The sequence below is a fragment of the Prionailurus viverrinus genome, chromosome D2 (assembly GCF_022837055.1).
Source record: "Prionailurus viverrinus isolate Anna chromosome D2, UM_Priviv_1.0, whole genome shotgun sequence".
Taxonomy (NCBI): domain Eukaryota; kingdom Metazoa; phylum Chordata; class Mammalia; order Carnivora; family Felidae; genus Prionailurus; species Prionailurus viverrinus.
This window is the reverse complement of record NC_062571.1, coordinates 45,895,262-45,917,208: the sequence shown is the minus strand read 5'-3', so window position 1 is coordinate 45,917,208 and position 21,947 is coordinate 45,895,262. Positions and strand designations below refer to the sequence as shown.

The 21,947-nt window shown below is 55.4% G+C and overlaps 1 protein-coding gene across 4 annotated transcripts; it reads right to left on the bottom strand.

Moving 5' to 3' along the window:
- Positions 1-1,341: 1,341 nt before the first annotated feature.
- GPRIN2 (G protein regulated inducer of neurite outgrowth 2) lies at positions 1,342-17,187 on the bottom strand. 4 transcript variants are annotated; one of them, XR_007145518.1, is made up of 3 exons: positions 16,518-16,692; positions 8,210-10,936; positions 1,342-8,106 (listed from the first exon to the last, which is right to left on the bottom strand). XR_007145518.1 is itself a non-coding variant. In XM_047826418.1 (2 exons), the coding sequence occupies exon 2, from the start codon at positions 10,929-10,931 to the stop codon at positions 9,558-9,560; it is 1,374 nt and encodes a 457-aa protein (XP_047682374.1). In that variant the 5' UTR covers positions 10,932-10,936; positions 17,143-17,187; the 3' UTR covers positions 1,342-9,557. The 4 variants fall into 4 exon arrangements, 3 of the variants coding, with proteins under 3 accessions (XP_047682374.1, XP_047682373.1, XP_047682372.1); XM_047826418.1 differs by lacking the exon at positions 16,518-16,692 and adding an exon at positions 17,143-17,187 and having other exon boundaries at positions 1,342-10,936; XM_047826417.1 differs by having other exon boundaries at positions 1,342-10,936; positions 16,502-16,692.
- Between the last annotated feature and the right edge of the window lie 4,760 nt (positions 17,188-21,947).

The following is a 21,947-nucleotide window of genomic DNA, read 5'->3' as shown; positions in this document are numbered from 1 at the left end:
GAGAGAGAAAGACGCAGAAGCCGAAGCAGGCTCCAGGCTCTGAGCCATCAGCACGGAGCCCGATGCAGGGCTCAAGCCCACGAACCGTGAGATCATGATCTGAGCCAAAGTTGGATGCTCAACCGACCGAGCCCAGGCACCTCGCAAGATGCACTAATTTTTAAAATGAGTGCAGAATAGTATCAGAGTTGATCTCATTTGTATAAAATATTTAGAAGTCTGAGCTTGTGACTACAGAGGAAATCTGGAAGATTCACTGAAATTACAGCGGGAACTACAAAGAGGGGCGAGAGGCAGATCTTCACTGTGCCCTTTACACTATTTGAAATTCTTATCATGAACATATACTGTTTCAAAGCAAAAAGCCAAGGTCTGCATTGTTTGAAATTCTTATCATAAATATGTATTTCTTTCATTTTTAAAGAGTCAAATGAAAAGCCAGGCCTAGAGTCACACAGACTGGAGTTTGAATTCCAGCACTGTCAGTTGCTGGCATAAAACAGAGCAAGTTACTGGTCTTCTCCAAACCTCGGTTGTCGTTGTGAAGTGAAGTAATCGTGAGCAGTGAAAAGATAATGTATGCAAAACATAGTCAGTGCTTCTGCCATTTGTTTAGTGTCAAACTGTGACAGCCTTCACTCATCTGTGAGCTATGAAAAGCTGACATTTTCAATCAGTTGACTATGTGCACCAATAACCTTTTGTGGCAGATTTTTGGTTTCTTCCTTCCCATCATAATGCGATATCTGGAGGTGCAGCAACCATTTTGTGACCATGAGGACAGCCCTCATTAATACTGTAAAGATGACAGAGCAGAATTAAGAGAAGAACCTGAATCCTTGATGTCTTCATTGAGCCACGGAGACTACTCTAAAAGTGACTCAGTCAACTCTGAAATGAAGTTAAGAATTAAGTGGGAAATTGTGGCGCCTGCGTGGGTCAGTCAGTTAAGCGTCCAATTCTTGATTTTGGCTCAGGTCATGATCTCATGTTTGTGGGTTCGAGCCCCAAATCAGGCTCTGTGCTGACAGTGTGGAGCCTGCTTGAGATTCTCTCTCTCTTTCTCTCTCTCTCTCACTGCCCCTCCCCTCCCTCCAAATAAATAAATAAACTTAAAAAAATTAAGTGGGAAATTAAACATCTTAATTGTTCAGATACCTTTGGTTCATAATTCAGTTACTTGCAGCCAAAAATGTCCTAAGGGAGATACCACCTTGGAGAGGTTGTGTGGGCATGGAATGAGATAGGAACACCTGCCTGGCACAGCCACTTCCCTTCTCTCCCTCCCACCCTCGTGCCACCAAAGAAGAGAAGCACCCCCCCCCCCTCAACTCCCTCTTTTAGTCCCAGGCACACCTCTCAGCCACACTTCACATGTCAGGTTCTCTCTCCAACCTCTCTCTTGGCTCGCATGACCTCTAACATGTTCAGCTGGCCTTGGGGACCACAGGGAGTCAGTGAAGACAAGGAATAACAGGAATAAAGGCTCTCAGAACAGCCCCCACCACAACAAACTTTAGACCCCAGTCCCTCTCTGACAGTTAACTCCAGCTCAGAAACCCCCTTCTCAGCCCGCTGCCTCCCATCCTCCCTCCGCCAACAAAGTCAGTGACTCATGAGGGAAGACACAATCCTGGCTGTCTACACCTGCTTTCCCCAAGGCTCAGGAAGAGGACCCCCTTGGGGTGGGACCACCCCGCGTTTAAAGGCTCCAGGTAAATTTTAAGACAAAGGCAAGTCAAAGAAGGGTTATAAAAACACACCCAAGTTCACGGTGGAATGACAAAGGGTCCCACATCCAGCCCCTTGGGGAGTATAACTCACAATTGGAATCCAAAGCTTTGTAAAATGAGGCTGTATTCCCCTCAGGGCTTCGGGTGCCTCCCCACCTCCGCCTGGACTCCACTCCCTTCACCTTCTTCATCGCTATCCTCCCGTCGGAAATCTTCAGCCCCCGTAGTCCTGGAGCATCTGGAGGAGGAGAAGAGCCCGGAGCAGGGCGCAGGCACGGGGTGAGATGGCTGGAGGTAGCTTGAGGCTGCTGGGGAGGGGACAAAGTCATTGGTTCCCAGCCTGTGCCCCCAGGTGTCTCTGAAGGAGCGGCTCTGAGGCCACTAGGGGGCGACCGAGCTCCTCCCGCAGGCGGCACCTCAGGCTTTCCTTCCCCGCACTGGAGTCCTGGGGAGGGGGGGAGGGGGGGGGAGGGGGGGAGGGGGGGAGGGTGGGGCTGGGTACCCAGGGGACCTAAAGCTCTAGGAGAGGAGGGTGCCAGGCAGGGACAAGGCACAAAATGTAAGGGGATGGCAAAAGGCTCGGTAATCAAGATAAATAATGTTTTAGTGAATACTTTAAAATCAGAATAAATGCAAAAAAATGACAAAATATCAAAAAGCCAAATAAAGGCAGGATCCCACTTTGCACCTTCAGCAAGACTCAGGCAATGTTCCTGGTGCCTCCAGTAGTGCCCAGTTGCGTGTCCAAGCTCTCCTGGGCCCAGAGCCCTGCTGGTTCCTGCCCGCTCCCTCCCCAGCCCAGGTGTGTGACCTGGTAGGAGTCTGAACCACACCCTGAGTTGCACCAGGGCAGAAGGGAGTTTAGGGGTTGGAAACTTCTCAGGAAACCCCTTCCCCTCTCCCTGAACTGCCTCAACTCTGAAGGGAAAGAAAATCAGACCGTATAGTCTTCCTCAAGGGACACAGGCTGGGCTTACAAAGGCCACAAAGCCTGAATACAAAATGGCACCCTTGGCCAACACCTCCCCGGACCTTGACTGCTAACAATGAGAAGTGGACAGAGGGAGGGAAAAGCAGAAGGTTACAGGTAAGGGGCCGAGTGGACATGGGTGAGGTACTCCAGTCCTCCCCGGCAGGGCTCCAGCACCCCAAATTTAGTTCCACGATAAGTCACAGAAAATACGAGACCCAACAGAGGCTACCTACTTGGGCTTGCTCAGGCTTTCTCAGTGGGCATTTTCTCAGGTGCCTACTTGGTGTCAAAGACAGAAGTCTCGTCCCCCTGTCCCCAGCCCTGGCTCCTAGACACAAACCAGTCCCACACAGGAGAGAGGCACAGAGATGGGACAGCACGCTGTGTCCCCAATGAGGCCCAGGACATGCCCCAATCTCCCAATCTAATTACAAGCCAAGCAAGAAGAGTCTGAAAGCACAAAAGAGGAGATGGCCTGCCTAAAACTAGCAGATGGAGACCACACATCCGGTGTGCCCCTCAGGTGACCTAACCAGCCAGGCGCCAATAAGGGCCACCAAAACTGAAGATTGATGGGATACCAAAGTTCCTCCACTTACCCAGCAGGACAACTGATTTCCCTTTTGGAGGCAAAAAGGATGGAAACTTGACAATTTGATCCCAGGTTAGTCCAAGGAGGCCTCCTTCTCTAGGGAGATGCTCAGAAGCTCTTTGGCACGCTTAGATGTTTTGGTTTTTACCGAGACAGAGAACAGACAGGTGGATAGGAAGAGCCCAGACTTGTGAAAAGCAGGAATGCTGAAAACCAGACCCAGCCATGGCTGGGGTAGAAGTGGCCACGAGAAGAGCAAGCAGCTGCTTGCAGCAGGAGGATTAGGGCAAGGCAGACCCTTGGCAGCAGGGGCAAGGACTGCGGGACAGTGCAGAGACACAAGGCTTCTGGAGGGCACAGAGGACCAGATACAGAAGAGGAGAAGGGAAAGACTGAGATTAAAGAGAAACAGGGGTTGGGGAGAAAAACACCAAGAGCAGAGCCTTCCCACTGGGCCCTGTCTGGACATCCGGGGAAGCACTGCACTCCCATGACCACATTCTTGGGTGCCCGGTGTCTCTTCTCAGGAGTGTTTCAGAAATGGAAAGCTCCAGGCCAGGACAGACTAGGTGAAGCGTACATGGCTAAGAGCCACATACCTTAAAATGGGACACACTCACCAGCCCTGAGCCCCTCAGACGTGGACTGCCATGTTCACTCAATTCCCACATTCCGTCCTATAAAGTGGGGCCATAAAACATGAATTCTAGGACACCCATTTGGGAGCACGTTTCAGGGTACAGACCTGCCTCCTTGCTGAGCTACCCCATGCTTGGAGAGGGAGAAATGACGAATGAGTCATGGAGGGTCACCACAGAAGGGAGCAAAGGCAATGTTTACCCAACTCTTGGAGCAAGAGTCAGACCCTACCTGTCCACCTCCAGTCCTAAAGGCCAATGCAACTCTGATTTGGTTTGGTTTTCTTTAACCAACATCGACTTTCCTGAGATATTTTTCATGGCTTATTGTCTTTACGTAACCACAGCAACAGAACTAGCCCCATGTCTATCCATTAGAGAGACCTCCACCCAGCTTCAGAAAGACTCTTATCAAAAAAGGGTGAGCAGCCCCACGGAAAGGCCCATTGAAGAAGGTGCTAGATAGAGGCCAGCTGTGATGAGTGTCATGCTCCTCACAGCCACCCCCCAGGAACCTCGAGGTGAGCCCTGATGTGCCCGGGGCGGGGTGGGGGGGGAGGATGAAAACGAGGTGTACCAGCACACAGTGGGGTGGCTTCCAATCTCCAAAAAGGTTACAAGGGAGATTCTGTGACTCTTAGCTTACTGCAGATCTCAAACTTCTAGAACAGCTTGTTAAACAGAAGTAAAATGTTAGAAAGGGAAGCAGCAATCACCAGAACCAGAACCGGCTATGTGGACAGCGAGGACTCCAGTCAAGCCCCTATCCCCCTTCCTTGTTTGGATGGGAGGGTCCCTGGGCCGGGACTTGGGTCAGAAGAGTGCTACTGATGTTGAAGACCCAGATTTGCACAAATTCACCTTAAACGGACTTGCCCATGATGACTGTTGATTCAAAGGGACCTGGGGACCAGTGCTGACCTATAAGATGACTCAGTGACAGGCCGTGGGCTCTGTGTGGCCCTGCTCTGCCTGACAAGTTGGTTGGAAACTGATAAAGGACTAGTCATAGCTTCAGATGACCAAACTAGGCCAGGCCAGAACAACAACCAAGAAGGAATTTAGCATCGGCAAACGTAAAGCTCTGCAGTTGAGTGACCAAGGTCATTCAGCATGAACACAAAGGAGACAACTGTTTCCGAGCTGCTCACGGAGAGAAGTTCTGGGCACTCTGCAGGCTGTGGACTCCATACACGTCTACTGGGTGAGAGGGCTGCTCAGGGCACGAGTGCAACCGTTGATGAGTGTGCCCCCCAGACCCCACAGATGCCCTTGGTTTCTGTGCACACCTCCCCTGGGATAAGGGGCCTACAACGCCATGCAGAGAGCTTCCCCAGGGCTCCTGGAGCCTCATAGCCTGCCTGCCACAGCCAGGATGCCTGGAACTACCCACACACATGCACAGACCCCTGGCCCCCATGGCAGGCATGCCCCAGGTCTCCCCTACGGGACCAAGGCCAGGACTTTACCTGAAATCACACCCTTCTTGACTTGCACTCCCCACTCCCTTTTCCTTAGTCAATCCAGAATCCTCATCCTAGCATGAGCTTCTGGGAGCCCAGCCCCAGACTAGCCTCCTCAGCATGGCTCCAGGAATCACAATTTCAGAAAGCCAAGGCCAGAGTACATGTGACCTAAGCAGGGTATGAAGCACAGGGTAAAGGACCTTGAAGGAGGCTCTAAATGAGGAATGGCCAAGATGGGATGTGGACCTTGATCAGAGCCAAGTTGGCCAGGCAAGAGCTAGCCCCTGACTGTAGCCATGGAGGTAGGCCAAAGGAACACTGGCACACATGGTGAATGCCAGCTCGGTGCCAAGCGCTTCACGTGGGTTATTCCATGTAATCCTCAGAGCAAGCCAAAGAAGGAGGCACAATTATCATATCATCGTGAGGAAGTCGAGGATCAGTGAGGTCAGTAACTTGCCCAACATGGCTACAGGTGAGATCCGGGATTCAAACTCAAATTTTAGACCACTAACCTGTAGTGCCCACCCTCCCCCACAATGCCCAAAGTGCCAGGATCTGCACTGGGAAGGCCCTTTGCACCTGTCAAATAAGAATCCAACACTTCTGGGGACAGAGACCCAATCCAGCTGACACAGGAGGTGATGTCACAGTGGGACAGGCCCATTCTCTGCTTTTCCAGCCCCACCCCGCATACACATCATGACCTCAGGCGGGTAGTAGCCTATACTCTGGGAGCAACGCCTTCTCCCTTAGGGTGGACTAGTGATTCCCTGTGAAGGTATCAGCAGCCTGGGGCTTGACAAAAGATGCCTGCTCTGTGACCTGGCCATGCCCAGAGGTGATAAGCTCCCAGAAGCCGGGCTTCAGCTGTTGGGGGCCCGGAAGGCTGCCAGAAAGGAGAGAACAGTGGACAGAAGGGAGGAGTCCCTGGAGAAGAAAGAGGGGGGCTGCTGCCTGGACACGGAAGCTCAGAATCTAGGGCGGATGTTCTGAAGGACAAAATCTGTCAGAAAAAAACAAGACCAGCCAGGACCATGGACCCTTCCCTAGCAAAGCTCTGACCTCCAATACTTTATTCCAAATTCAAAACAAAACAAATGTACAAATAATGAAATCCATCACCTGCCAGAGCAGGGCCTGAAGGGGACCCAGAAAGTCTGGTCAGAAATCTGGAATCTGAAGGGAGATCTGTAAACTAAGCTGGTGGCCATGTCTTGAGACCCTAAACCACTGCTGGTCAGGCCCAGCCAGGGAGGGGCCACAGCAACAGGATGGGGGCCAGGTGGACCCACTGGCCGAGGCTGTGCAGTCTGGCTAGTGGGGCCACGGCCAGGGCAGCAAGCTTAACCAGGAAGTTATGATGGGGTTCCCAGCCATGCACAGCCCAAGGCTGGACACAGGCCAGACTGGATTCCAGAACCACCTTGCAAACATTTATCTTGGTCACGATGAGTTGGGTGGAAGGACTGGCTAGGCCTTCCCACTTGGGGCCCAGCCCAGCCTGCCATCCTGGCCCACCAGGTACAGCCAGGAAGGGGTACTGATTGGCACACAGCAGCCAAACAGAGAATGAACTCAAGGGAATTTGCATGTGACAGAGAAAGTCTCTAAGAGTTTCAGCCAAATATCCTGGCATGTGGCCCTTCACCTGCCTCTCCTTGTCCCAGGTAGTGGCCTCACCTCCTTTTGTTCAAACTGGAAACCAGCCTCCTAAAACTCTTCCTCCTTTCTGAAGCCACTGCAGGCCCTGTGTGCACCTGTGTGTGCACATGTGTGTGCATGTATGTGCATGAAAGCCCAACCCCCAGCTCCCTTTCCATCTCCCCGACAGGCCCCTCCTTGGCTCACACACCTATATCCCCCTGGGCCCCAGCCTCCCACCTCTCCCACACTAATCTCTCCAATGGCAGCCAAAGGGATGTTTCCAAAATGAAATCTGGCCCCATCACCCTTTCCGCAGCTCCCCGAAGTCTGCTTCCTTAGTCACACAGGGATCCTCACCACGGGGACCCCTTGCCAGCCTCCCAACCCAACGTGCATTGCAGTGACTCACCACGGCGCAGGCAGGACAGGGGCCTCCATGCCTCTGACCAGGCTGTCCTGTCTGCCTGGTACGCCCCTTCCCACTGCCACCTGTCTACTCTCACTGTGTCAAGACCCCGCTCAGTTGTGGCCTTGTGTGCTGGTGCCCTCCCCACTCTGTTTCATTACCTGTCACCTCATGGCCCCACAGCTGGGGCTCCCAGAGCCCTGGTGCAGCACCAGGCACGTGGGCAGCCTGGTACGCACGTGTCATCACCCAGAGTGTGATGGGCCTGCCTCGCAGAACACCCAGAGGCACAGACACGCTGCACAGTAGCCAGAGCCTACGCGTGCGTGAAAACTTACTTGTGCACATTTTCACTGCTCACCACGCCAAACCCCTCTGCCCCAGCCCCACCCTCAGAAGCAGTTCTGATGTGCTGTCATTTTTTTTTTAAGCAGAGTGGGAAGGGTGCGTTTGGGGGTAAGAAAGCCCCACCTCAGGGCCATGGGAGGCATTCAGACCTCATGCATGCCTTCCTCACCTTGTTCCTTTGGCCCGTTAGAATGCCAGCCCTGCTTTCCAACTCAACCTGCTTTTGGAGGAGTCATTTCCACCACAGTGAGTACAGGGTCCTTGAGGTAGGGAAAGCTAAGCCAGCTGCCAGGTCCCAGGTTCCTAAGTGCAGGAGGCCCAGGAACAGGGTCAGGTCACGGGCAGGGCTGCACATGGGCCCTTACTCCACCCTCCCAAGCCAGGGGACCCTGAGCAGCACACTGACCTGGCTCCCTCTTCAGGGCAGGCTGGCGGATTGTCCCAGGAGCTTAGGATCTTCAGCGCTAAGCCCCAGGATGAGAACACAGGCCCGCTCCCAAACTCCACAGGTCTTGGGAGGTCCTTGGGCAATGAAGCCAGGCTGTGCCAAGCCTGTGCCCTGGGTTCCTCACCGCATGACCCCAGCCCCCCGTTCCTGTCCCACGTCAGCTCACATGGGCAGGGCTGGGAGGACAGGCTCACAGGCCTCCCAGCTCCCCACGGCCTCACAGCTCTGGCCATTTCCCACCAGGTGAAAAACCCCACCCCAGGATCCTTCCCTCCTCCTATCCATTTCTGCCTTCTCTCCTCCAAGAACCACACTGGCTAGGAATAAGTCCTTAAGCCAAAGGAATGAGGTGATAATGGTGTCGTTTCAGGCACTGCAACGTATTTGTGGACAAGTGGCCACCTTTTCTCCCCTTCCTGAGGCCAGCCCCTGACCCGATGACCAACAAGGAGGGCTGGCTCTTAGCAGCAGCCCCGGGCCCTTCTGGGATGCCCGGTGCCCTGGTACGGATGTAGACCCCGCCTCCCCAACCCTGTCAGCTCAGTGAGGGTGCAGACAGCCCATCTCATTCCCCAAGGATTCCACAGAACCTAGCACAGGATACAGACTCAATAAATCCTTCTGGTTCATGACTACACTGCACTGACCACCAGTGTGCTGTGGGAAAGCAGCCCAGGCTTCAGCCAGCCCTGGCTCTGAATCTCGGCCCATCACCTCCAGCAGTCCAACGGGCATGTCAGCCACGGCCTTGCCAAATGCCTGTGGTTTCACCCATAAATCGGGGCAAAGAGGCAAAGACTCAACAAGGGAAGGTGACAAGCACAGTGTGTGGCACATAGGAGGTCTTAAACAGTGTCGGTGGCCATCCCCGAAGACCCAGCCAGTCCCTGTGTCACATGGGGCCCCAACTTTCATGTCAGGAATTGGTTGTATCTGAGCCCTGCTTTAAACTACAGCCACCAAGAGTCCCAGGGGAAATCATGGCAGAGTTCTGAGGAGACACTAAACAGAACGTCGAGAATTTTTACAGAAAAATCAGGATCTCCCTTACACACAGTGCTGAAAGTCTGTCCCAAAGTTCAGAGCCTGGATGTGCAGGGATGTGGCTCTCAGGAATGAAGCCCTTAAAAACCAGCCCAGCTGCAAGGAGCAGGAAGTCCCCAGGCTGCAGTCCTGTGCCCTGCAGTCAGCCAACAGCAGAGACACATCCACGGCTGCCAGGAGGTCCAAGGAGCCCGGGGCTCCCACTGTCCCTGGCCTGGGGCTGAGTCCATGGGCCCAGGATAGCTCTGAGGGCCACAGCTCCTCACTCGGGAGCTGCACTGGAGCAGCCGCAGCAGCTGGGGCGCCTCAAGGACTGCATGACAGCACGCAGAGGCCCCCTCCGGCCCTCCGCAGACAGGCTGTCCTCGCTGGTGGGTGCCCGCTGCAGCTGCTCAAACTGCATCTCCAGATGCTTCTGGATGGCCACGCCAAGTACCTCAGGGTCCACTGCAGCTCCATACACCTCCCAGGTCATGCCCTCGGCATCCCATCGCACATCCCGCACAGGGGATGGTGTCTCCTCCAGGCCAGACCCCAGAGTTACCTCCGGGAATGTGTGCAGGGCCACGGGGGCATCCAAGGGTGGGCTGGTGGCCACAGCCTTGCAAACCGCCATGGGGGCTGCCTGTACACCAGCATCCTGGGCTGACAGAGAGGATGCCAACACAGGGGCCAAGTCACTGGCTGAGGTCATGGTCCATACATCCTTGGTCCTGGTACCAGGCTCCGTGACCAACCCGGTGGGACCCCAAGGGTGGGCACAGCAGTGGGAATGCCCAGGGAGCCCCCCAGGCAACCTGCACTGGAACCTCACCCCATGCTGAGCCTGAAGCCCAGACTCACTTACCGATGCCACTAGTTTGGGAAAGGCCAGGATCCCCGGGGCTGGCAGGGCATGACAGCAGCCACCGGTCCCCACCTCTCTCATATTGCAGAGGAGAGTTGCTGGGGACAAGGCATGGCAGGAGGTCGTGGCTGGCTGCCCGGTGGCTTTGGGCCCAGCCTGGGGGCTGCTGCTGTGGGTGGTTGTCCCTCCCAGGTCTAGTGGCGCCACCCACACCTGACTGTCTCCCAGTGTCCAGGCTGAGTTCGAAGTCCCTTCCTCTGGAGCCAGGTCCCTCTCTAGGCCTGCAGGGGCCCGGCCTCCCTGGCCAGAAGTACTACTGGGCTGCAGCTGAGCCCTGTGGACCGGTGAGCTGCCAAGGGCCGAGCAGCTGAGGCTGGCTTTATGGGCACCACTGTGGCCCCGGGTCTGGGTGCTGCGCACCAGGTCCGAGTGGCTCCTCTGCATGGCAGCGGCACCGGGGGCCCTCAGGCGACCCAGGTCACCACCACCCACGGTAGACACATTGCCCACAGTGCTGCTCCGCCAGTGGCCCACAGCACGGGGCCGGGGCCGGGGGCTGGAGGCCTGCGTCTGCTCCGTGCTCTCAGCGTGGTCCTCCTCTTCCTCCGGGACCTGCGGACTGGCGCTGGCCTCGCCTGGCTGGGCCTGCCATACAGTGCTGCTGGCGCTCTTGCGGAGCTCTGGTCTCTGCCCCTGGCCTTCCAACAGGCTGGAAGAGCTCCGGGACAGGGGCTGCGGGCAGGGACACCGGGGTGGCCGGGCACCCTGGTCAGGGCGGCTGGTGCTCATGATGCCTGCAGGAGAGAGAGGGAGGGAAGGGAGTTGAATGGACTCTGCTCTGGGCTCACATGGTACAAGGCACACAGCAGGGCACAGCTTCAGCACTAGCCTGGATGATGGCTCGGAGCCAGGAGCCAAACAGTGACAGGACACCAGACACTCCAAATCAAGATCATCACACATCATACACAATATGACACTGCAAATATCTAATAACCAGTACCAAGTGATTAGAACCAGCCCTAGGGTAGGGTCCTGTATTATGCGGAGGGAGGAGAATCCAGGGGAGAGGCCAAGGCTGCCAGGACACTGGGGGCGGGCGCTTTGGGACAATAACTCTTAGTCAACCAGCACAGGAGTATCGCAGTATTTTAATAACCAGTAAAGCTTGACTGGCAAATACTAGCTGGGTTCCTCCCAGAACTGTCCGTATCCATCTTGCTTTGGACTGGGGCCTCCCGGTACAGAGTTGTCGTTCAAAAGAGGTTTGTGAGATAAATGAACAATGAATAGAGGGCACACAGAGGACACGCCCTGGGTTCTCCCCTGGCCCCCTCCCCGCCCTCTCAGGCGGGGTGCCCTGGTTGGGCGATCATGTCTCTGGGACTCAGTCTTGGCAGCTGTGAAGGGGAAGGGGTTTTCTGACTCCCTTGTCTGGCTCCAGGGTAGGGAGAGACCCCACGCACCAGCCCTTTACACACAGAACACTTGGCAAATGCTCACTCATTCCACAGCCATCTTCAGAGCACACAATGCACGCCTGGCCCTGGAGTTAGGGGACATGGAACTAAGATCCTGTGCCTCCAAGAATGTGGTCTAATATCACCAATCGGAAACGCCCTCCATCAAATTTAAATGCCCTCTTGCCAAGTGTGCTTGCACCCACCTTGCCTCCCTCCTTCCCGGCCTTTCATGTCTCTTCCCAGCCACACAGACCCCTCTGGACCTGCTCACTGACTCTGGCCCTTCAACATCAGCACCTCCTCCCAGAGAAGTTCTCCCAGGCTGGGCCGGCTCCATCTCCGGTTGAGCACTGTCTCGCCTGGATGCAATAACCTGGCCACCCCACCAATCCGAAGCTGTCAAAGCAGGCCTGCGCCCTGTCCCCCTCTATCTGTCCAGCACCTAGCACTGCCCTGACACACAGCTGGCCCTCAGAGAATGTCTGCCACGTGCCTGGCCGAGAGAACAAGAGAATACAAGAGTAAACCCACAGAGGAAAGTGCTGAGCACCAAAAACGGGGTCTGAGAAAGGGCATTTCCAGGAGAGCTCACTTTGTGTGACGGATCAGGAAAGGCCTCCTGGAGGTCGGGCCTGGAGAGAGAGAAGGAGAGGTGCCAGGAGGGGAGGAACAGGATGAGCAGAAGGCAGGAGGCACATGAGGGGAGCAGGGGGCTGAAGGCCGGGCAGGGCCCAAGGGGGAGGAAGTGGGGTCAGGGCATGTGGGCCAGCCTGGCCCTGGCTGAAGCTGTGAATGAGGAATATCTCCCAGAGACTCCCTGCCAGGCAGGGCCAACTGCAGAAACAGGGTGGGGGAAGAAGCAACAGCCGCAGTTTGGGCAATCCCGGTCCTGCCCTCCCACCCCCGGGGCTGAGAAGAACCGCCAGGAAACAAGCCACCTTGACCAGAGGAGCAAGGCCACCTGAAAGGGAATTCGGAAAGGGCTCTCGGAAACTCTGATTTCTGTATAATGACAAACTTCTTCTGCCCCAGCACTCAGGAGACAGCTGCTGGCTATTCAAGCCAACAGTGAGGATGCTTCTGGAGCTGCAGTCCCCTGAGAGCTCGAGGCCTGCTGTGGAGTCCAGTTCAGCACAGCTTCTAGGCCGATGGAAAGATCTGCACTGTCCGATTAGATCAGCACTGGCCACATGTGGCTACTGAGCACCTGACAGACGGCAAGTGTGACTGAGAAACTGGCTTTCTAATTTTACTTAAATTGAAGCAATTTAAATGGAAATGGCCACATGTGCCTAATGACTACCATACTGGACCGTGCAGCTCTAGACACTAGACACAGCTCCTGCCTGGACAGGAGTGTCCCATCCCTGCTGCTCCTTGGGGCTGAAGCCAGACTGGTCCCTGGAACAGCCAAGAAAAGGATGAGTAGCCAAGAGAGGACTAGAACCCAGTCCCTATTCTCAAGGAGCTCTAAGATGGATGTATAAAGGGCAACAAAGCCATTAACCATCACAGTGATGATAATAACAGCTCCCAGTACCTACTCACCTTGTACCAGGCATGTGCCACATCCTTTGACACACTGTCTCATTTAAGTGTCAGAGCAGGCTCATGAGATACATCAACCCCATTCTACAGATGAAGAGGCCAAAGCTTAGAGAGGTTTACTGACTTGCCCATAGGCACAGTGAGTGCTAAGTCAGGAAGCAAACCCAGGAGTGCCTGAGGTTCTCTGTGCCCACTCTGAGCACTGTGCAGACCTGCACTGTGGCCATCTTTTTACTTGTCTGTTGCCCTGACTCAGCTGAAGCCCCAGCACCCAACACAGCATCTGGCACTTGCAGTGGCTTCCATGACATGCCAGTGGGACTGGCTGAGTCCCGACTCAGTCCATGACTGAATGAGTGGGAACAAAGCCTGGACCCCCACCCACCTGGAGTCAGGAGAGCAGGGGATATATCTGCTAGCTGGGAAAGCTGTGGTCACCAGCAGCTCCAGGCAGGCAACAAGCACCCAGCTACAGGTCCAAGAACACCAAGAAAGCCCTATCTGGACAGCCTACACAGCCGCTGGCTGAACCCCACCTACCCCAAACCCTCCTAGGGAGCAGGGCCATAAAGAGCCAGGCCAGGCCCTGCCCCCTGCCCTGAGGAAACAGGTGGGATGAGGCTGGGGGTGCCCTCAGACCCCCCCCCCCAGGGGCTAGTGAGAAGCCACCAGTGACAAGGGTCCCACTGTCCCTGCCTCACCAGATGGCTGTCCAGTGACCAGGACTAGCCATGACCCAGAGAGAGCAGTGATCACAGAGACCCCAGTCGGGTGGGTATCTGTGGCTTCCCCTCCTCACCTCACCTCCACAAGTGGCAGGTGACAAATCTGAGGCCCAGAGCAGCTCAGAAATTTCAGAGAGCCCACAGCTGAACCCCAACAGGATATTTCTCCTACCATCTGGCCTTCCCAGCTCTGAAGAAGGGAAGTACTCTGAGGAACGCCACTCAAGTCATCCCAGGGAAAGGAGGTTTCCCACACCCCCTATCACTAAGAACAGGGGCCTCCAGGGAGTGAGGGGAGCTGACCAAATGACCTTGGGAGTTGTGGGTAAGCAGGAGGGACAGGGGTCTGCTTCTAACGCTGACTCTTCCCCTTCCTGTGAAAGCACCTGCAGGTGCACACCTCCCTCCCTGAGCCTCAGTTCTCCAGTCTACAGAACGGAAGTAAGTCTCCACTGCAAGGTTGCTGTGAATCCTAATATGATGGAACAGCAATTGCTAATAATAACCTTCTCTTTCCTCCTCCCATCAGGAGTGGCCTGTGCTCAAGGTATCACAGAGACTAGTACTGGTGGACAGAAAGGCCTTTTTAGGAAGCCACTGAGACACCCAACAGGTTAGCCCAGTCTTGCTTCCCAACCCTTCCCGTCTTCGTCTCATCCTAGAACCCAGTCACCACCCGTGTCCCCAGGTCTCCATCACCATACGAAGCTTCCCAAGCCTTACTTTGGGAGGATACACATGCACATGCTTACACATGCATGCACGCAGACACACACATGTGGAAACACACAAGTGTGGAGTCTGCCTTCCAACTGGCTTGAGTGGCATGCCTACCTGCCTTACAAATCATCTAAAAGGCTCTGGGTTCACCCCAAAGAGACCCTAGGAAGATGTTTTAGCACCAGATAAATGACAGGTACGTGGAGGTAGCCAAGACCCCTGGTGTTCTTTGACACCTTATTGTTCTCTCTCCTGCCCCATTTGATGCCAAAGTTGCAATGTGGCCGTGCCTTGTGGCCAATACAGGACTCTCCTGGTGCCTCAGTTCTGCTGGTCAGTAAATGGAAGAACAGCCAGTTTCACATGCAGCAATCAACCAATGTTATTTTGAGTAAAACCTCCCAGTTCTGCAGAAACTTTCAAACTGGCCCAACCAAAGAAACTGTTAGGTTGACTTGGTCAGAGATTCTAGCTCCCACCATATCACCCAGGCCTTTTGGGGTGTGCCCAGGGGGACCACCAAAGCCACTGCAAACAGGCCTTGTCTCAGACCGCACTGTGGCATCCATATACATCTCTTGTTAAGCGACAGGCATTTGGATGATGACTTCTGCTTCCAGCAAAACCAAAACCGGAAAAGCAAATCCAGGTGGTCAGGAGGGGAAAGGGCTCCAATGTTAAAATATGGACTTTAACCCTCAGGGACCAGGTAGGGCACCACACAAAATCCTCATTGGATAGTGGGGGCATGGCAACCTCCAGCAGGTGGTCTGGTCCATCCCAGCGGCAAAAGGGGGCCTGACGGGACCACTCAAGGCCAAAGTTGGGCAATGCAGCAAGAAGCATTCCTGAGCTACCAAGTAGGACTGTTTGAAGGGGACAAAATCTGCTCACCACAGAGAAGACGAAGGGGCCTTAAGTACAAAATGCCCAGGTCACAAGTTGTGCCAGTAAAGGGTTCTGGGATAACTGTGAGGCAAAGGCCCAAAGGACCCCGCTCTGCTCACTAGAGAGAGGCCAAGGCCCCCACCATCCCCAGAGCTTTCTCCCCTGAGGAGGATTTGCCCACACTTCCCAAGTGGTGTCTGGGGTGGAGAAGGTAAACCTCCAGGCCCAGGTGCCCCAAAACAAAGGCAGCCCGGGGAAGCTAGTGTCTCCCTACCTGCATGCTCCCAGGCACCGGTGCACCCATGCACCAGCATGGGCCGGAGCCCCACCCGTGGCCACATCAGAGGCCGACGCACAGGCCCGTTTACTGTGGGAGCCGGCAGGAAACAGCATCTCCACGGCTGCACGCCAACCGTGCAGGCCGCCTCTGGCTGTGGGGCCAAAGGCCTGAACACACCACACCATACACTCTCTCCCAGGACAGGGTTCCCTTCCCCGCCCCTCCACACCAAGCCCACCCGACTCGGGGAGAAGGTCCTCAACACAATCCCCCAAACTCGGCTACAGATCTTCCCAGGAGCTAAGGCAATGACTGAGGGAAGATGAGGCTGTGGGGCAATGGGGTAGGGATGGAGGGCAGAAGGAAGGAGAGAGAAGGGAGGTCTGGGGCTGGGGGCAGCAGGGAAGGGTGGAGAGGGGTGGGGGTGGAAAAGGGAGGAGGAATGGGAGGGGACGGCGACAGCAGCGGGGGTGGAGGCAGAAGACGACGGGGTCCTAGGCAGAGGGCTGGAAATGGGAGGATGGGCAGATGAGACGTGGAAGAGGGGATGGGATAGGCAATGAGAGGAGCGATGAGAGGAGGGACGCGGCCATGGGGGGCGCTGAGCACTAGGCGGGGCCTGGGATGCGGAGGGTCTGAGCGCACAACAAGGTGAGGAGTGGGGTTCTGGGGCGCAGGAAAGGAAGGCGCCGCCCATCCCACCACCCTCCCCTACCCCCCACCGCAGGCACGCACACAGCCGGCCTCTCACCCACTCGCCCGCCCGGAGCCGCGCAGGCCGGCGGAAGCGCTGCTCCTGCGGCCGCCACAGGTGCCCGGCGCAGCGGCCCAAGATGGAGCCGGAGCCGGACCCGGCCCGGGCCGAAGACGCCACCCGCCGCCGCCCGCCTGGCCCGCGGAACCAGCTTCGGGGTGGCGCCCGGGGGCGGCTAGGGGACCCGGGAGGAGGGGCGGAGGGGGGGGCGGTGGCCCTGCTCACCTGGGCCCGCCCCCGCGCTTCAACGCCCGCGTAGGCGTCCCGGCCCCGCCCCCTGCCCGCGGCCACGCCCCCGGACACGATCCACCCCGCCCCCACGGCCCCTCCGCTCCCCGCACTGCCCCTAGCCCACTACGCCGAAGCCCCACCCCTCTGTCCACGAGCCCCTGGTCCTCCCTCCCGTGCTCAGGACATGTCCCCACAGTCCCGTCTCTGCGGCCCCGCCCCCACCACGATCCCTTGTTTTACCGGGCTGCCCAACAAACCCCCAAGATACCCATCTTCCCGACCTGCCCCCACCCCCCGAGTCTTACAGGCTTGGCTCCCCACAGCCCTCCAGCCCCCGACCGAGCCCCCAAGTACACTTCCTCATTGCCTCGCCCCCTCGATCTCTGTTTACCTTCACCACACCCCTCACCGAAGTCCACGGGTCCTCCGTCGACCCCCTTCCTCACGGCCCCGCCCCGTGTCCTTCGTCATCCTGGCCCCGCCCTTCACAAGTTTCCGGCCTCCGACCCCACCTTCGAAGCCCCATTGCTCCAGGGCCACCCACCCTCGGATACCAAGCCGGGTCCCCCATCGTCCCGCCGCTATGCACCCCGTTCTCCAAGACTGAACTCCACAGTCCCATCTTCCCAGATCCACATTCGCGGACTCCAAGACTGACCCCGGTCTTTTGAGCTCCGCCTGCACGGCTCCTCCACGCAGCCAGCCTTGTCCCCAGAGCCCACTGCCCAGCTCCCAGAAGCCCAGCCTGGTAGACTCCATTTCCAGAATTGCGTCCCTGGCCCCGTCCCCAAAGCCTGTATTTTCCCACCCTTTTCTCCCCGCCCGTGTCCCCATCCCCACCTTTGCCCCCCAACCCAACCTCACTCCAGGCATTCAGTCGCCAGCCCGGCCGCCATGGACCCCAACAGCTGGCATGTGCAATGACCATGAGTGAGAAGGTGAGTCAACCCCACCCAAGCCCACACCCCATCTTGCCGCTTCCTCTAGCTGGCAGTATGCCCTCCCACCGTCCCTCCCTCCCTCCCTCCCAGCCTCTCTGCCCCGCTCCAGAAAGCATCCAGGCCCTGGGAACACCTGGTTTTGCCTCCGTTCCCTCTATGTCCCCCAGTATCTGGACGAGCTTGGGGTTCACAGACTCACAACAGGTAGCCCCCCACACAGGCCTGACCATGACACCTTCCGCTCTTGAGTGGTTCCTGCCACCCACCCCCAGAGCCACACAGTAAGAAGAGTGTGACCTGTCTCAGGGCCCCAGTCTCTGAGAATTGGGTCCCAATGTTGTATCCAACTCCAGGAACCCCTGATTTGCTTGCCCAACCTCTTGCTGAGGGGGTCTGCATCCCTTTGGTCCATTGCCCCCAGAAGCCAATGCCTCTCTGCTCCCCCTCCAGTTTGGGAAGACCCCGGACCCCAGCCTCACCTTTCCAGCCTCTCCCAGCCCTGCTCTGAGGCCAGAGCATCAGGAGAGGGTCAGCAGAAAGCCCCTCAGCCTCTGGATTGAGGTGGAGAGTGGAAAGCCGAGGCAGGAAGGTGCACCATTCACTATCCTTCCCCCAGTCCCTAGCCTGGCACCTAGTCCAGAACAGGGGTCTGCAGCTCTATGCAACAGGTGTGGCTGGTACCTCACACCCAGCCACCCCCGGTACCTCACACCCCCATACCCCGGGTATATTCCCTGCATGCGGGACCCCTCCCAGCCTCAGTATCCCTGTCTGTAGTTCTGAACTGCCCCTCATCAGATTATCTCATGGACCAAAGGAGACAACGATACCACCCTGTCACACACAGCCTTTGGGCCCACAGGTCATACCCTCACACTTTTCCACCGGGCTTTTAACGCAAGCATCCTTGCCTCCCCAGGCTCCTCCTCTCTGACCTGGAATCCTGCTGCTTAGGGCCTGGCTGGAAGCCTTGGCCCTACCTCCTCTGCTCCTCTCACCACGGTCAGTTACAGCTTCCAGTCAGGGCTCACTCACTGGTGGAGTCGGTGACATTCTGCTCAGGAAGACTCAGACTGCCCTAAGCACCCCTTTCCAGTGGGGTCTTAGAGCATTGACCCAGAGTCTCGCACAGAGCTATGGAGGGGGCAGTAAGCACTGAGGGGTAACAGGAATGTCCAAGTGGAGGCCCCAGGCCCTGTCCTCCCACCACACACAGATGGGCAGAGGGATCTTGCCCAAAGGAGGCAAATGGGAGATTTGTTTGGTGAGGTCACCAACCCGCTCCTGCTCCCGCCTAGCAATTAGGGCACCTCCTTTCATATCTCAGGAATCTTACTCATATTCCCCATTTAGGGAAATAAGCTGAGCCCCAAGAAGGGATGAGCTGCCTGGGGTTACACTGAGAATTGGTGCCAGTCCCTGGGACTTCCTGCTCCCTGGTTATATGAGAGCCATCTGAGAACCTCAAGATGGATGTTTCAGGGAGGTGGCTCGGAATTGGGTGTCCATCTGCAGATGCAACCTGGCTGGACCTGCCACCAGGGTCTCTGAGAATCACCCTGGCCTTGGCATCTTGGCCAGCTGGTCCTCTTCTCCCAATTGTGGCTTGGCCAAGAAGCTTCTCTGGCTGTGGTGGCTGCCCAGGGAGAGTCAGCCATGAATTGCAATCCTAACCGCCCCCACATATTCACTTGCTCTGCGATCCCACACCCAGGCAAAACTGTTCACCTTTCTGGGCATCGGTTTCCTCATCTGCATAGTGACAGTAATTGTACCTCCTCCCAGGGTTGTGGGAGAGACAGGGTTTGTGAAAGTATTCTGCAGAATGCTCTTGCTGTCGTCAATATTTATCAAGCTCCTCCTGTGTCAGGTTCAGGAGATAAAAAGCCAGGACTGCATGGTGTGGGACAGGAGTGGGGTTTGTTGACTGCTTTAGTAGAGAGGGGAGGCTCTGGTTTAGGACCCCATGGGCCAAGTGCCATTTCCTGAGATTTGGAATCTGGCAGAAAAGAAGCAAGTATGGCGTACTCAGGAGTTCTGTGGGGGTATGAGCGACAACAGGTGGAGAGGCGAGTTGCACATGAGGAACTGGAGTCTCCCAGAAGGTCTGGGCATCATGGGCACAGGAGTCCCTGAAGTCACAGGAGTGGGTAAGGTCTTCAGGAAGAGTGTAGCAAGAGCACCTAGGACCCAGCTATGAGTAACCAGGTAGCAAAGAACTGGGAAGCAGCAGCCAGAAAGGAAAGAGGGAAACTGGGACACTGCTGTGACATGGGGCACTTAGAGCAAGCAGCTTCAGCAAGGTGCTGGAGGCAGAACCCAAGGAGTGCACTGAGGGAGGAGTCAGAGGGGAAAACTCTTTTCAGCAGAGCCATAAAAGGGAGAAGAAAAGAAAGGTATTACCTGGGAAGGGATATGGGGTCATGAGAGAGATTTGGGGGACTTGGTTATGGGTTTTTTTTTTCTGGTTTGCTTTTTAATACGCTGCATCATGGAATAGGATTCCTTGATTCCAAGCAACACGGAACAACTCAGGCTAAGTTGGACACAAAGGGAAGGTGTTGGGAGACTGCAGGGAGCTCAGAATGGAATCTAATGTGGAGAGCTAGCCTTGGTCCTTTAGGATGGGAGCCAAGTGACTCCAGACCTCAAGAACAGGAGCCACGCCACAGTCTTTCCCTGTCATCGCCACAGAAGGAAGGATTCTGGTTGTTTGTCCTTTGCCTCTCAGCTCAAGATTCAAAGTCTCAGGGAAGCAGGAGCTCTTTTGGGCGAGCCATGGCCATATGCCTTCTGTCCTTGGACGATAGAGGAATACCTGTCTGAGTGTATCTCTAGGAGTACCTACAGCCTACCAGGATATTTTCCCCCAGACAGTGCAATGGAGTCCAGGTCACCAGACAGACCCACTGCACGTTGTAACAAACTGAGCACGCTTGACAGTGGAGGGGGGCAGGGTGGTGATGGTAAAGGAGCCATAAAGAGGGAGCAGATGAAGAGGTGGAAAAAGTGGGAGCCGCTGCTGGTATAAGGTCTCTATGTAACCGGAAAGCAAGCAGAAATGACAGGGGTAGTACCTAGGTAGGTTACTAGGCTTGGTTTCCATCTTCTCTGTGAAAGAACAGGCAAGCTCTTGTTCTGAGACAGAAAGGGGAAGATGGAAAGATCGGAAGGGGTGAGAAGAGCAGAGGAGGTATGAAATAGTGATTGCAGAGGGGGGACGAGCCTCTGTGGGCCAAAGAAATGCAGTAGAAGATTGCCAGGCAGTATTGGGGCCCAAGCAAGATTTGTGACCAGCACTAATATCCCCCAGAAAGAATCATCAAAGAAAAACAAATTCTAATCAGGACTCACAGTTGTAAGGGTGAAAAAGGGAGTCGAAGACCACAGCGTTTTGGAAGCTGGTGGCCAGAAGGATACAGCTGAGCCGGGTGGCCCTTCTGCCATCAGTGGTGGAGACGTTGGCTTACCAAGAGTCAGCTGAGTTCGTATCCAAGTTACTTACTCCAACTGTACATGCTGTCATTATGCAATTACATAAATAATTAAATCTAATTCAATTAAATAGCACATGAATGGATGGACTATGCATAGAAGAAGAAAGTTCTGTTCCTATGAAAACTAGGTTAAACGCTTTGGAAAGTGAGTCACAAAAATTGCTGTCAGTCGAGTGTGGGAAGGGCAACTTGAAACAGAACAGGAGGAAAACCATAACAATCTAGAAAATTCTTGAATCGGATTGCTTCCCAGGTGTCTTGAAGTTGACTGACTTGCCTATGAACCAATCATTTATTAGACCTGAATGCTGGATAAGAGGGCTAATACTGTACAGTGTAGGCAAATAAGAGAAATATTTTAATACAGCTTCAGGCAATTGCTGAAGTTAAACACTCAAATGATGTGGGCAAGGCCCTCCATCACCTGCTCCTTCCCCCTGATTCCCTCTGGATTAGATTCATTCCTTTTTAAAAAATTTTTTTAAGTTTATTTATTTATTTAGAGAGAGAGAAAGACAGCACGAGCGAGGTAGGAGCAGAGAGAGAGAATCCCAAGCAGGCTCTGTACTGTCAGCACAGAGCCCAACGCAAGGTTCAAAACCACGAACTGCGAGATTTTGACCCGAGCTGAAATCCATCGGACACTCACCCAACTGAGCCACCCAGGCACCCCACTCTGGGTTAGATTCATTCCTACATAGACTCTCTCCTCTTGTGAAACAAGAAAGCCAGCAGCCCCAAATCTACGTCCTCACATC

Bases quoted from the DNA above. Each gene is read 5' to 3' on its own strand.
- GPRIN2 (XM_047826418.1), bottom strand. From the start codon at position 10,931: ATGAGCACCAGCCGCCCTGACCAGGGTGCCCGGCCACCCCGGTGTCCC.